At 36.6% G+C, this 13,348-nt stretch overlaps 1 protein-coding gene across 1 annotated transcript in view; it reads left to right on the top strand.

The window, feature by feature from the left end:
* Positions 1–5,461: 5,461 nt before the first annotated feature.
* The window catches only part of Rgs22 (regulator of G protein signaling 22), a gene marked incomplete at its 5' end in the record, with an annotated part of 89,131 nt that continues 81,244 nt past the window's right edge, over positions 5,462–13,348 (top strand). Inside the window, 3 exons of the mRNA XM_026384481.2 lie at positions 5,462–5,698; positions 11,874–11,959; positions 12,833–13,001. Of these exons, the coding sequence (XP_026240266.2) occupies positions 5,462–5,698; positions 11,874–11,959; positions 12,833–13,001 (492 nt within the window). The remainder of the gene's footprint in view (positions 5,699–11,873; positions 11,960–12,832; positions 13,002–13,348) is intronic.

A 13,348-nucleotide genomic window follows, 5' to 3' on the forward strand; every position in this document is an offset into this window, starting at 1 on the left:
CTCTGTATTGGTTTCTTCAATATAGCAATATATCATCCATCATATTTTATTTAACAAGGATTCAATAAATACTTATTGAATAAACGAATGAATTAAAAGAACGGTGGAGTTGGGTGATACTGCTAGAGAAGATACAGAATCTTTTTATCATGGACAGTCATCTTGGACTGACAGAGTATCAGAAGTGGAAGGCACCTGGGGATTATCCATTTGAAGTCCCTTCTCCCCTTTTATGATGTTTCAGAAAGGCAAAGTAGTTTGCCCAACATTTCTTCCATTTAATCATTCTGCTTTTTTTTCTCTGGATAGTTTCTGGGTTAGTCAAATCTTTTTTAAAGATCAATAACTAAACCAGACATAAAATTCTAATATTGTCCTTTTGGACATATTTCCCTTTTGGCATTTGCCAAAAAACAAACAAACAAACAAACAAACAAAACAACTACATACTTTAGTTTTTCTCTCTAAGAATGGATATATACCTCTCCTCTTTCACCACTTACCTAGGCTCAGTATTCAGATATGTTTGTGGGCCCATATGTGTTAGTTAGCTTCCCATACTGTGACCAAGTAAGTACCCGATGAGAACAACTTAGAGGTGGGAAAGTTTATTTGGAGCTCACTGTTTCAGAGGTTTCAGTTCATAAATGGCTGACTCTTTTCCTCCAGACCCAAGCTGAGGCTGCACATCATGGGAGGAGGCACGGCAGAAAAAGCTGCTCAGCTCAAGGCAGGCAGGAAGCAGAGAGGAGCGGGGAGGGATCACAGAGAAGCACCCTTCTAGGCATGCCACTAGTGGTCCACCTCCTCCAGACATGCTCCATCTGCCTACAGTTACCACCCAGCTAGTCCATTCAAACTAGGATGGACTGATTTAGTTACAGCCCTCAATCCAATAATTTCACTTCTAAATATTCCCACATTAACACTGGAGCCTTTGGGGACACCTCATATCCAAACCATAATACTCCACCCCTGGCCCCCAGAAGCTATTGTCTATCTCACATTGCAAAATACCTTTAGAACAATTCCAAGAGTCTCCATAGGCAATAGTTCCAGCATTACTTAAAAGTCCAAATCCAAAGTCTCATCTGAGACTCAAGGCAAACTCTTGGCTATGAGCCACTATAAAAATCAAAAGCAAGTGACATATATCCAGTATACAATGGCACAGAGTGAACATGCCCTTTCCAAAGGAGGGGAATAGGAGCATACAAAAAAGGGATGGGATCAAACCAAGACTGAAACCCAGCTGGGCAAAAAAGTTCAGTAGCCCCACATCTGGTGTCTGGTGCACATGGTAAAGAGATGTGGTCTCCAAAGGGCTTGGGCAGCCCTGCCTCTTCAGCCTTTCTGGCTTCAGCACTCATGGCCTCTCAGTTTAGCTTGGCTTTCTCTGTAGCCACAGTTTTTCTCAGCAGACAGTCTACATTACTGGCACCTCTTAATCCTGGGGTCTCCATTCTCACTTAAGTTTCACCTTCACAGCTTCATGTACTACCCTCTCAGGGGCAGCCCATAGGGATTTTAACCCTGCTACACTTTGCCTAGCCTCCCAGGCCTTCCCTCAAAATCTCAGTGGAAGCCCCCATGACCCCTAACTCCAGTATTCTGCATTCCTGAAGAACTAGCACCACATGGACAATGCTAAGGTCTGCTGCCAGTTTGAGTGGTAATTTGGCCCCTGGGATCATAACTGCAGCTGCCCCTGAGTGGCTGAGCACAGTGAAACAACTTCCTAGCTCCCCCTGTGCAAGCAGGATGCTCCCGAGGTCTTATTTTACTTTTATACCCTTGAACCTGTGATGTGGATGGCCAAGGATGCCCTCAAGGCATTTTTTCCATTGTTTCTATGCAAAGTATTTAGCATCTCTTTAGTGGCTATAATCTCTTTAACAAGCACACCATCCTTGGCCCCACTTTTACATGCACTTTCTGGCCAAACTGCAAGTTTTAAAAATCCTTCTGTTTTCTGGTCCCAGTAAACCTGGCTAAATGAATCCATCATTATTCATGCCACTGCCTAAATGCTGTGCTGCCTTGAAATTTTCCCAACCATATTAATTGCCCATCACCTTTAGATTAAACCTCACAGAAAGCCTCGGGACATGGGAAAAAATGTAGGTCAACTTCTTTGCCAGAATGTAACACAAACAGCCTTTAGTTCAATTCCCAATATAACCCTTGTTTTCTGAAATGTCATGAACACAATTTTTATTATCTTCATTCCTATGTACATTTTGGTCTTCTGAGCTCCACTAGAATCGCCCATCATGCTCCACCATTCCAACATTCTCAGGCTTCTCCAGCCTGCATCTCTGAACTTTTTCAAACTCCTCCCACAAAAACATTTCCAAAGACTTCTGAACCACCTGGCCAATTTAGTCATAGCAACAACGCCCCCCTTCTTAGTACCAATTTATTTTTTAGTTAGCTTTTCATCACTGTGACCAAAACACCAAGAACAACTTAGAACACCTCATATCCAAACCTTAAGAGCATATAAGTAGTAAAACCTGAATCACACGTGAATCCGGACTTACATGAAGTCCTGCAAATATAGTTTTTAGTTTCCCAGGCCTAGCATTTCAGGAGTTTGGAATAGATCCTGAGTGAGCTGGTCTGCAGCACTCACCCTAAGGCCTAATTAAAATTCCCTAGCTTAAATCTTTTTCATAATTATCAATCCAGAGTTCTGTAGAACTTATAGAACTTGCTGATACACCATGGTCATTTAACCTTTCTCAGCCATAGTTTTGCTTTGTATTGGAGAGTTAACAATTACTACCCTAAATCTAGTTGTTACAACAGTCACTCTGTCATCTGGTGGAAGCAGTCTAGCTTCTTGGCTCATGAGCTGGCAAGGAGACAGTACATCCTCCAGATTGCTACCTCAGAAAACTTACTAAAACACAAACCATTAGTAACTGTGTTACTGCCCTACTTAGGATTTAGTCATGCCTCCTTATTTCCCAGAGGATCAAAAAAATGGCTTTACTTCTTAAAATAGCATGCAAAGACTTTTATGATCTGGTCCTTTCTACCTTATGTGCCTCAGGTCTCTTTCCTCTATCCCTTAAACTTTTCTACCTCTCGCTATTCTAGTTCTTTTCCAACTGTGTTGAACTGCTTCAAGTCACCCATACCCACCATGTTGCTTCATGCTTCTGTGCCTTTACTAGTAATCCCAAAGTAAAGGGAGGCATAGGCTTTGGAATCCAAACACTGGGAATCCTCTTAACTATCTAGGGTTATTACTTAGCACAGTGCCTGGCGTTGAAAAAGTGGTCAGTACGTGTTAGTTTTATTGTCTGTGAAGCAATGCAAAGGTTCTTTGGAACTAGACAGGTTTATTTCCAAAGCGCTGATCTATCACTTCGTGGGTCTGAATCTATGGGTTATCATATCACTTAGCCATCTTGAGATTAGTTTTCTGTAAAGACCTATCTCAGGAATGTGGAAGGACTTGGAGTGCTGTTAAGGTGTCCATCACATACCTGCACAGGGTAGATGGCGGTGAACAGTAGATTTTTATCTCCCCTGTTATTTCTGCCACTGTACCTTAACTATTTAGTACTGCTAAGTAAGATTGGTTACTGGGGGGCTCAGAGTGCCACAGTCCCTCTAATGCTTTTTACTTGAGCATTTTTTTACTTGATTAGTAGAATTTTTTTCTTTATCTATTGATCTGACTAGTTGGCATTCTGTACTTTAAACCATCATAGCTTTGTGTTCTGCTACCAGGTCTGAGGGTAGAAAGCAGAAAAAAGAAAGGAAAACAACAAAGGTCAAGCTGATTCACTTATTCTGTGGATACTCAGACCTAGGAAAAAAATCTTTTCCAGGTCTTTCACGTTTCCTCTTCTATTTCTCTCATCCCGATGATCTGTGATGTCCCTTTACTACTGAGTTTAATTCATTTCCTTCTCTAGCTAGATAAATCCAGTCTATGATATCAGCACTCTTTTATCTCTTCAGTCAATTAATAGCATAATTCAGGAATAATATTTCACATTCAGATAAGTGGTGCCTGTTTGAATCTCCATATTTGAAAGATGCTAGGCAACCAATAAAATAAATATACTTATTAATGCATTCTTATACACATACTTATACACATTCTAATACACAATTTATTCATACTTATTCATTGAGCCAGGCTTGTCATTTTGAAGGTAAGGCTTGGCTTTGAGGCTTTTTGGACCGTGGACCAATAATCTTCTTGAGCTCTGTTTGTTCATCGTGTACTTCATTTATTTTTTAAACATTTCTTTTTTTTTTAGTGGTAGATGAACACAGTACCTTTATTTTATTTATTTTTATGTGGTGCTAAGGATCAAACCCAGTGCCTCACACATGCCAGGCAAGTGCTCTACCACTGAGCCACAACCCCAGCCCTGTTCATTAACTTTAAATTCCTTAGAAGGGAAGACAGTCAGACTTTAGAAACATGATATTATTTTACATCTCTATATAAATGTAAACACATACACATATACATATATTTTTCTAGCTCAAATTTTCCAGTGACATTTTGTCATTTATTAAGGTATAACTAGTGTATCCTGCAATTCCTTAGTAAAACTTGTAAGAATTAATGCTGTACTTAGGGCACTTACTGATCCATGGGGAAGAGTTTAATGTTTTCTACTATTTGGCTAACTGCATATTCTGTGGATACTCGGAACTAGAAAAAAATGAGTAGTCAGTTTATTGAAGGTACCCTAAAATAAATGAATACCATGAACAAGGGACCTGTCTCTGGATTTAGAGAGCAAAATGGGACAAGACTTGACTAATGCACCAATTCACTTTTTATGGAAATAAAGAACTCAAGATGTTTAATGATTTACCCAAAGTCATAGAGCTATTTATTGTCAAGTTGGCTTTCAAAGACTCATGACTATTGTATATTAACTGGCTAACTTTAAATAAAAGCTGTCAGCATTTAGTAGTTATTGAGAAAAGCTCAACAGTGTTATTTTCTTTCACTTTTTTTTTTTGGTTACAGCGAGAGGAATGGTGTTGAAATAATTTTAATGAAGAACATATTGTCCTTAATTTTCTCTTTTAGAAATGGGAGATTGTTAGCTTTTATGGCTCCTGGGGATAAAAGAGATAATGGGAGCCTTATTTCTTCTTCCTTTACTCATTCTTCCCTGCGAATCCACCCCCTTCTTAGAGAATGAGATTGCTTCATTTTTCTTTAGTTTCAAAGAATAACAAAAATAAAATGTTTATACAAAGGGAACTTCTACCACATCATACCCTGTCACTTATCTCAAGTCACTGGTAAGGAAGGACTTGGTGGATCCCCTCATCTCTAGCCAAGGGATTTCCAAGCTCCTAATGGGAGAAGGAGATGATTAAGAACACAAAACTAAGTGCACACGCATATGTATAAACACCAAGTCTTCTTAAAGACAGTTTCTGGGTTTAAATTTTTTAAAAAAATTTCCACACATTTATATTGCAGACATTTTCACAGGCAATAAGATTTAATGTGGACTTTGGAGTTTTTGAAGTGATTAACGATGCTCCACAACTTCTGGAAAAGCAACTGAAAAAAATTCTACAAAGTCAGCAACCTCGAAATCCCATCTATGATGTAGTAAGGAAAGGAAAGAATGATGTTAAACCCATTCACATGAGTGTCCCCAGTGAAGATGAGACTATTAATGTCAACTACAATATTATGGTAAGAAAGCATATCTGAGTTTATATCTTGAAAGAGAAAGTGTTTGGTGAGAATAAATTATAGTTCTTTAGACCTCCCTTTCTGAAATCTAACTGTATTTATTGTTGTACATACACATAGTATTTGTTATGCAGTATATCATCTGGGCATAGCTAATGGTCAATTTAGCAATTTTGTTGCTGTTTATCAACTAAGAAGGTTAACATGATTTACTTGGAATACTTAAATTATCAGATTATTTTGTGGCAATATAAATGTATATACTTTACTATGTAGATTAGTTGCTTTGTAGGAAATGTGAGTTTATATGGAGAATTTACTTCACTTGGATTTTAAACCAATACCATTAAGCAATTAGTAGTTAAAACTTTTGATCCTCAAGTTACTGCAGGTGGCTTTGACCTCCCGGGTCTTAAATTCTATTAACCGCCTCTAGTTTTTCTCTTCTTAGCATGAGGTCAAAATTCTGGGTTCTGACATGGGTTGTTCATTTACCAGGTCTGTGTCCTTCAACAACTCACTTTGAATTACCTCATTTTCATCATCTGTCATGCTTTCACTACCTAGTGCTTAGGTTTGTTCTGTGGATCAAATGACAATAATAATGAATGTTTAACAATACTATTTTTATCTGACAGAACTAGGCTAAAATAGGACTAACACTTCAGACATAGCTCTATTCCAGCCTTAAAGTTTTTTTAATTCTTCAGTTACTAAATTGAGATATATATTCTGTCTTTCCTATTAACTTATATCAAATTAAATGCTAACATTAATACCTACATTAAGGCATTGTTTTGAAGCCAAAACGAGGAAATAAAGTCTAAATTTTTAAAAATACGTATTTTTTAGTTGTAGGTGAACACAATACCTTTATTTTATTTTCATGTTGTGCTGAGGATTGAACCACTGAGCCACAACCCCTACCCCTAAAGTCTAAATGTTATCAGTTGTTTGTTAAAAAAGATTTTTTACTTGATGTGCCTATGATATTTATTAGCAACAATAATTACTAGTGAAGAAATAATAAACATCAATAATTACATGAAATTTAAGTGGCCAAAGCACGGTAATTAAAAGTCAGTCAGGGGCTGGGCCTGTAGCTCAGTCATAGAGCACTTGCCTCACAGTGTGAGGCACTGGGTTTGAGCCTGAGCACCATGTAAAAAATAAATTAATAAACAAAGATATTGTGTGTCCATCTTTAAAAAAAGAGTCAGAGTCAAATGGGATAAAAAAGAAAAACAGCTATTTTTTGTCTACAAGAAATCAACCTTAAATATAAGACATAACTAGATTAGAAGAAAAAAAAAGGATAGAAAAGGTATACCATAAAATTACTAATTAAAAGAAAGCGAGTGTGGTTATATTAATACTAGACAAAGTAGATTTCAGAACAAGGAATCTCGCTATGGAAGAAGAGGCGTGTGGGGCTGGGGCTGTAGCTCAGTGGTAGAGCACTTGCCTCACACATGTAAGGCACTGGGTTCAATCCTCAGTACCACATGAAAATATATAAATAAATAAAAATGTATTGTGTTCATCTACATTAAAAAATCAATTATTAAAAAAAAGAAAAAGAGGAATGTTCCATCATGATAAAGGGGTCGGTTCACAAAGAAAGCTTGGCAATCCACAATATGTATCCACCTTACAAGAGGACTTCAGAATATATAGTACAGGAGCTGACAGAACTGAAAGAGGAACCAGACAAGTCCATAGTTACAGTAGGAGATGAAAACTCTGCTCTCTCAGTAATCAATAGAAAAGGTAGGAGATCTGTAAGGACATGAAATTCTGTATGACACTGACAATCAAGACAATGTAGTTAATATTTATGAAAATTTTACCCTATAGTAGCAGGTACACATTTTTTTTAAGTACACTTGTACTATCTACCAAAATGGACCATATTCTGGGCCTCAAAACAAATTTCAACAAACTTAAAAGATCTGAAAGCATGCAAAATTTGTTCTCTAACCCAGAATTAAGCTATAAATTAATAACAAAAAATATCTGGAAAATCTCCACAAATATTTAAGTAATTAAACAAAACATCTCAAGGGAAATGAGAAACTTGTTGAATTGAGTGAAAATAAAAATCCAGCATATCACAATTTGGAGGATGCAGCTAAATTAGTCCGTGGAAAGAAATTTATAGCATCAAGTATTTATAATAGAAAATACTAAACTCAAATCATGATCCACCTTCCACTATAGGATACTAGTGAAATAAAATTAAATCCAAAGTAAAGGACAAAATCAATTAAATTGAAGAGAGAAAATCAATTAAATTCAAGAGAGAAAATCAAATGAAAATGAATTCTTTTTCTTTGGGAAACAAATCAATGAAATTGATAATCATTTAGCTAGATGATAAAAAATGAAAAGACAAAAGATAAATAACTACTATCAGAAATGAAAGACAGGATATCATTACAAATCTTATAGATGTTCAAAGAAAAATAAGAGAATTTTACAAAAAACTTTACATAAACTCAATCATTTAAATTAAATGGCTATATTCTTCAAAAGACACAAATTATTAATGCTCACTCAAGGGGATGAAGATAATCTAAATAAAAGAGGGGGAGGGAGCAGGACTGGAAAAGGGAGGAACTGCAGAATGAAATTGGCTAAATTATGGTATGTGAATATACAACAATTATTTCTGATTTTATATATGTCTATAAAGCACCAATTAAAGAATAACAAATAAATTGAAGGAAGATCAGTAGAGTAAAGGAAGGAGAATAAGGAGAAGGGAGAAGGGGGAGGGAAAGAGGAAGTATTAGGACTAAAATGGAGCACATATTCCACACGTGTATGATTAAGTCAAAATGAATCCCAATATTACATATAACTATAATGCACTAATAAAAACATTTTTAAAACATATCATCTGAGTAGCCCTGTGTTAAAGGAATTGGATCTGCAGTTAGAAATCTTCCCCAAAAGAAACTCTAGGCCTAGCAGCTGCACTGATAAATTCTATCAAACATTTAGTAATGAGTGTTGTAATGAATAATACCAAATTCATGAAAATTTCCAAAAAAAAAGGAGAGATCAATTTCCATTTCAATTTTATGAGGCTAACATTATTCTGATGCTATCACTAAAGAAAATTCAAGGAAAAGAAAAAAAAAACCCACAAACAACTGGGTATGGTGGTACTTGCCTTTAGTCCTAGTAATTTGGGAGGCCAAGGTAGGAGGATCACAAGATTGAAGCCAGCGTTGGCAATTTAGGGAGAAGCTGTCAGTGGTAGTGCAACTCTGGGTTCAATACCCACTACCACAAAACAAACAAAAAATGACAGACAAATATCTCTCATGAATGTGGACACAAAAATCCTCAAAAAAGGTAGGCAAATTGAATTCAGCAATGCAAGAATAAAAAAAGATAATTTTTATCATGTTTTAGAAGATAACATGGGTATAAATCTTTATTATCTTGGATTAAGCATTGTTTATTTTTTTAGATATGATGGGGAAAGTACAAGTGACAAAAGAAAAAAATAAATCAATTGGACTTCATCAAATTTTAAAATTTTTAGCCAGGTGTAGTGGCACACAGCTGTAATCTCAGCTATTCAGGAGACTGAGGAAGGAGTATTGCAAGTTTAAGGTTAACCTGGGCAACTTACTGAAATCCTGTCTCAAATAAAAAAAAAAAATTAAAAGGGGATGTAGCTCAGTGGTAGAGCACTTGTGTAGAATGTGCAAGGTCCTGGGTTCAATCTCCAGTACCACCCGCTCAAAAACTTTAAAAAAAAATATGCTCTAAAAAAGACTACCAATAAAGACAACCTATACAACTGGAGAAAATATTTCCAGATTACATATTTTATGAAAACTTGTATGTAGATTTTATAAAGGACTCTTACAACCTAACAATAAGAAGGGAGATTTTAAAAAGACAATTTAAAAGTCCGACTAGAATTTGAATGGACATTTCTTCAAAGAAGATATAAATGTCCAATGAGCACATGAAAAGATATTCAACAATCTTTAGTCATAGAGAAAATGTAATCCAAACTACCAGATGTCACTTGACATCTACCAGAATGGTTATAAAAATCAATTTTATTTTTTCAAACTTTTCTTTTTGGGTCAAATAGATGCCCATATTTTGTAAAAGGTGGAAATATGCAGGTAAACAATTTTTCAGTTAATTATTAGGCAGTTTGGTTTTGGATGAACTAACTACTCTGACAACCTTATAGAATTCCTAAAGGGTTTATATTGCTCTTTATACACAGTTTGGCATTTTTGAGGGGAATTGAACTCAGGGGCACTCGACCATTGAGCTACATCCCCAGCCCTATTTTGCATCTTATTTAGAGACAGGGTCTCACTGAATTGCTAAGCGCCTTGTGTGCCTGAAGCTGGCTCTGAACTTGCAATCCTCCTGTATCAGCCTCCCCAGCCACTGGGATTACAGGCCTGTGCCATAGCCCTGACTTGGCTTTTTTTTTTTTTTTTTTAACCTACTGAATGTATTGCTAATGAAGACTTCAGCATCCTGAAGGGTTGTCAGTTTGTAGCATCTTTGGAGTCTTCCTAACTGCAAGATCCAAATTTCTTTTAGATCTCACTGTAAGCCACAAGGCAGGCAGGCAGTAAGGTGCTATACTATTCAGGTGCTGGCTATTTCCATAGTTTTCTTCTATTCTTTTGTTGCCCAGAAGATGGTGTTTGATGAAACCAAGTGGATGTTTTTGCTGAACAGGAGGAGACCATTGTATGCCAAGTTTTCCATTCACGAGAGCCTAATGACTTTGTGCCAAATGTCAGCAATGTTGATTGAGCACATGTGCATTCTCATGAACATCGGCTTATCAGATGCCAGTAGCACTACCGTGGTCAATCACTTTCCTCATGGAGTTAGTAATGGTCTGTGTTGACATCTAATGCTACTGTCACAGCAAAACTAGGTTGTAGCAAATGGTCCATTAAAGCCACACAAATGCAGACACGAATATGTCACTGAGCTGTGTGTTTTATTGGTGGTTTTACTTTTTGGTGGCATTTGTTGAAGTACTGACATTCTTTAGAATTGTGAAAAAAGTGAATAAAGAAAAATTAAAATCAACAGTGAGTAGGTTTTTCAGGATGAATAACAGCTTAAAAACTCCTCAGTAATTTTGTATTGCCTTCACAACCTCAAGGTAAAATCTAAATTCTTTAATATTAATTAAGACTATTCACAGTCAGGCCCTAGCTGCTCCTCCAGCCTTCCTCCTTTTATCCCTCAGATTGCATCCTGTGGTCTAATGTATAAACTTGTCCCCTTTTCCCTTCCACAACCTAGCTAGTCATGCTTTAGGTCAGAGAGTGCAGGACATGCTCTGTGGAAACATCTCCTGAGTTGAGTGTGTATGTGGGCACCCACAGAATCCTGCACTGTGGCACCACAATATAGCCTTGGTATCTCTAGGAAAGTGCCTGGGAGTGTTTAATATTTAACAAAAAAAAAATTTTACACTACAGTGGCCTTTATTGTTTCCTTGGTGGTTCTTTTTCTGTTTCTGATAATGATGATAATTGCTACTACTACTACTACTACTACTACTACTACTACTACTATTATTATTAGTAGTAGTATTAGTATTAGTATTAGTATTATTAGTAGTAGTAGTAGTACTGGGGATTGAACCCAGCGGGCACTCCGCCACTGGCTATATCCCTACCCTTTTTTATATTATTTTGAGATAAAGTCTCACTAAAGTACCGACGCCTTGAACGTGAACTTGAGATTCTCCTGCCTTGGCCAGGTCACTGGGATTACAGGTGTATGCCACCAGGCCTGGATTTGTTTATGATTATCGTAACCTATTTTATGAGAGTAGAAATATTAAAATTGACTGGCTTTTCTTTTTTTCTCTTTCCTCTTCCTCCTCCTCCAATAAGTTACTTAACTTTCCTGGATTCAACTAGTTAATTTATAAAATGGAGATAATAGTTGATACAGGGTTTTTGAGAGAATGAAAGAGGTACTATACGCAAGAAGTTGCCTCACATTTGTGGCTCAGGGTCATTGCTCTCTCTTGTACAGAGAGATAGGAGTGGAGTACCTAATGACAGCAGGAGATCAGTATTGCTCTCATGATTAGGCCTCAGTTGTCCTAAAAGGTGACTTTCTTTGACACCGTTTTTTCACTTTCTCCTAATAGTGTCTCAATCGTGAACAAGGTATTAAGTGGATCAAAAAACAAAGACTTCCAGCATTTCTAGAAAGTGATTGCTACTTTGAATACAGGTATTAGAGTTTCATATATCTATTATTGTTAGTATACCTATTTTTCAATACCTACTTTTTCAACTAAAGTCATTTTTTCTGTGATTTCTTAATAAAATGGTATGCCGTTGACTCCAATGGAGTTGGATCCACCTGCTATAGAATAAGAGTGAGAGACCACTGACAAAAATTGCTTAACTTTTCCAAAGAGATTTCACAGAAACATCACTTAACCAATGTACTTCAATTATACTTCTTTGATCATTATACTTTTAAAATTATCTATGGTGATAATGGTATGTATGTGTGGGTGCTTACAAATGAATGTTAGTGTGACATTAAAAAGATAGCATGTCAGCCAGGCATAGTGGCGAACGTCTATAATCCCAGCAGCTCAGGAGGCTGAGATAGGAGGATCATGAGTTCAAAGCCAGTCTCAGCAAAAAGTGAGGCACTAAGCAAATCAGTGAGGCCCTATCTAAATAAAAATACAAAATTGAACTGGGGATGTGGCTCAGTGGTTGAGTACCCCTGAGTTTAATCCCTGGAAATAAATAAATAATAAATAAATAAATGATAGCATGTCAATACAGGGCCAAGATTTTCCTTTATGTTCCCTGATTTTTAAACTGTAAATACCTAAGCATTCTGAAATTATACTAAAATTTGACTTTTGCTTAGAACAACCATTTTTAAAATAAAATAAATTAGAATAGAAAAATATTAAGTAATGAGTGGTTTGATAAATAAGCCATTGGTTTTAGCAGAGCTTAAGAGAATCATCCTGTAGAGCTACAAGGGGAGAATACATAAAATGAAATTTTAGGGGTTTCTTTTTCCTGAATTCTACCATATTTGAAACTTATTTAAAAATTCATGATTTCTTCATTTCAGGTTAGCCAAGTTAGTCTCACAAGTAAGATGGAGCCAGTCAGGTATGACTTTCACACTTGGTGCAGATACTTCTCCTTGGATCATGAGAAAACTGCCTACTCCGCCGCCTCCTCAGGATGAAGAAGACGATCTCCTGGTTCTGAAAAAGTTCTATATTTCTCTTGGCGAGGTAAAAGTATTAGTAATTTTTCATGATAGAACTTCAATGAAACTTTTTGTTTCATAGGTATGTATGTCATTTATACTACTTAAGCAGAGAAGATGATTTCAAAAGCTTTTAAAGCCAGGCTCAGTGGCACACACCTGTAATCCTAGCAATTTAGGAGCCTGAGGATCATAAGTTTGAGGTTAGTGTCAGCAACTTAGTGAGACTCTATCTCAAAATGAAAAATAAAAAGACTGGGTTATATCTCAGTGGTAAAGTGCTCCTGGGTTCAATCTCCAGTACCCCTAGCCACCCCTACCCCTCCCACCAAAAAAAAAATGTAACCCCATTTAAAGCATATTTAACAATAG

Source organism: Urocitellus parryii, chromosome 7 (assembly GCF_045843805.1).
Source record: "Urocitellus parryii isolate mUroPar1 chromosome 7, mUroPar1.hap1, whole genome shotgun sequence".
Classification (NCBI taxonomy): Eukaryota; Metazoa; Chordata; class Mammalia; order Rodentia; family Sciuridae; genus Urocitellus; species Urocitellus parryii.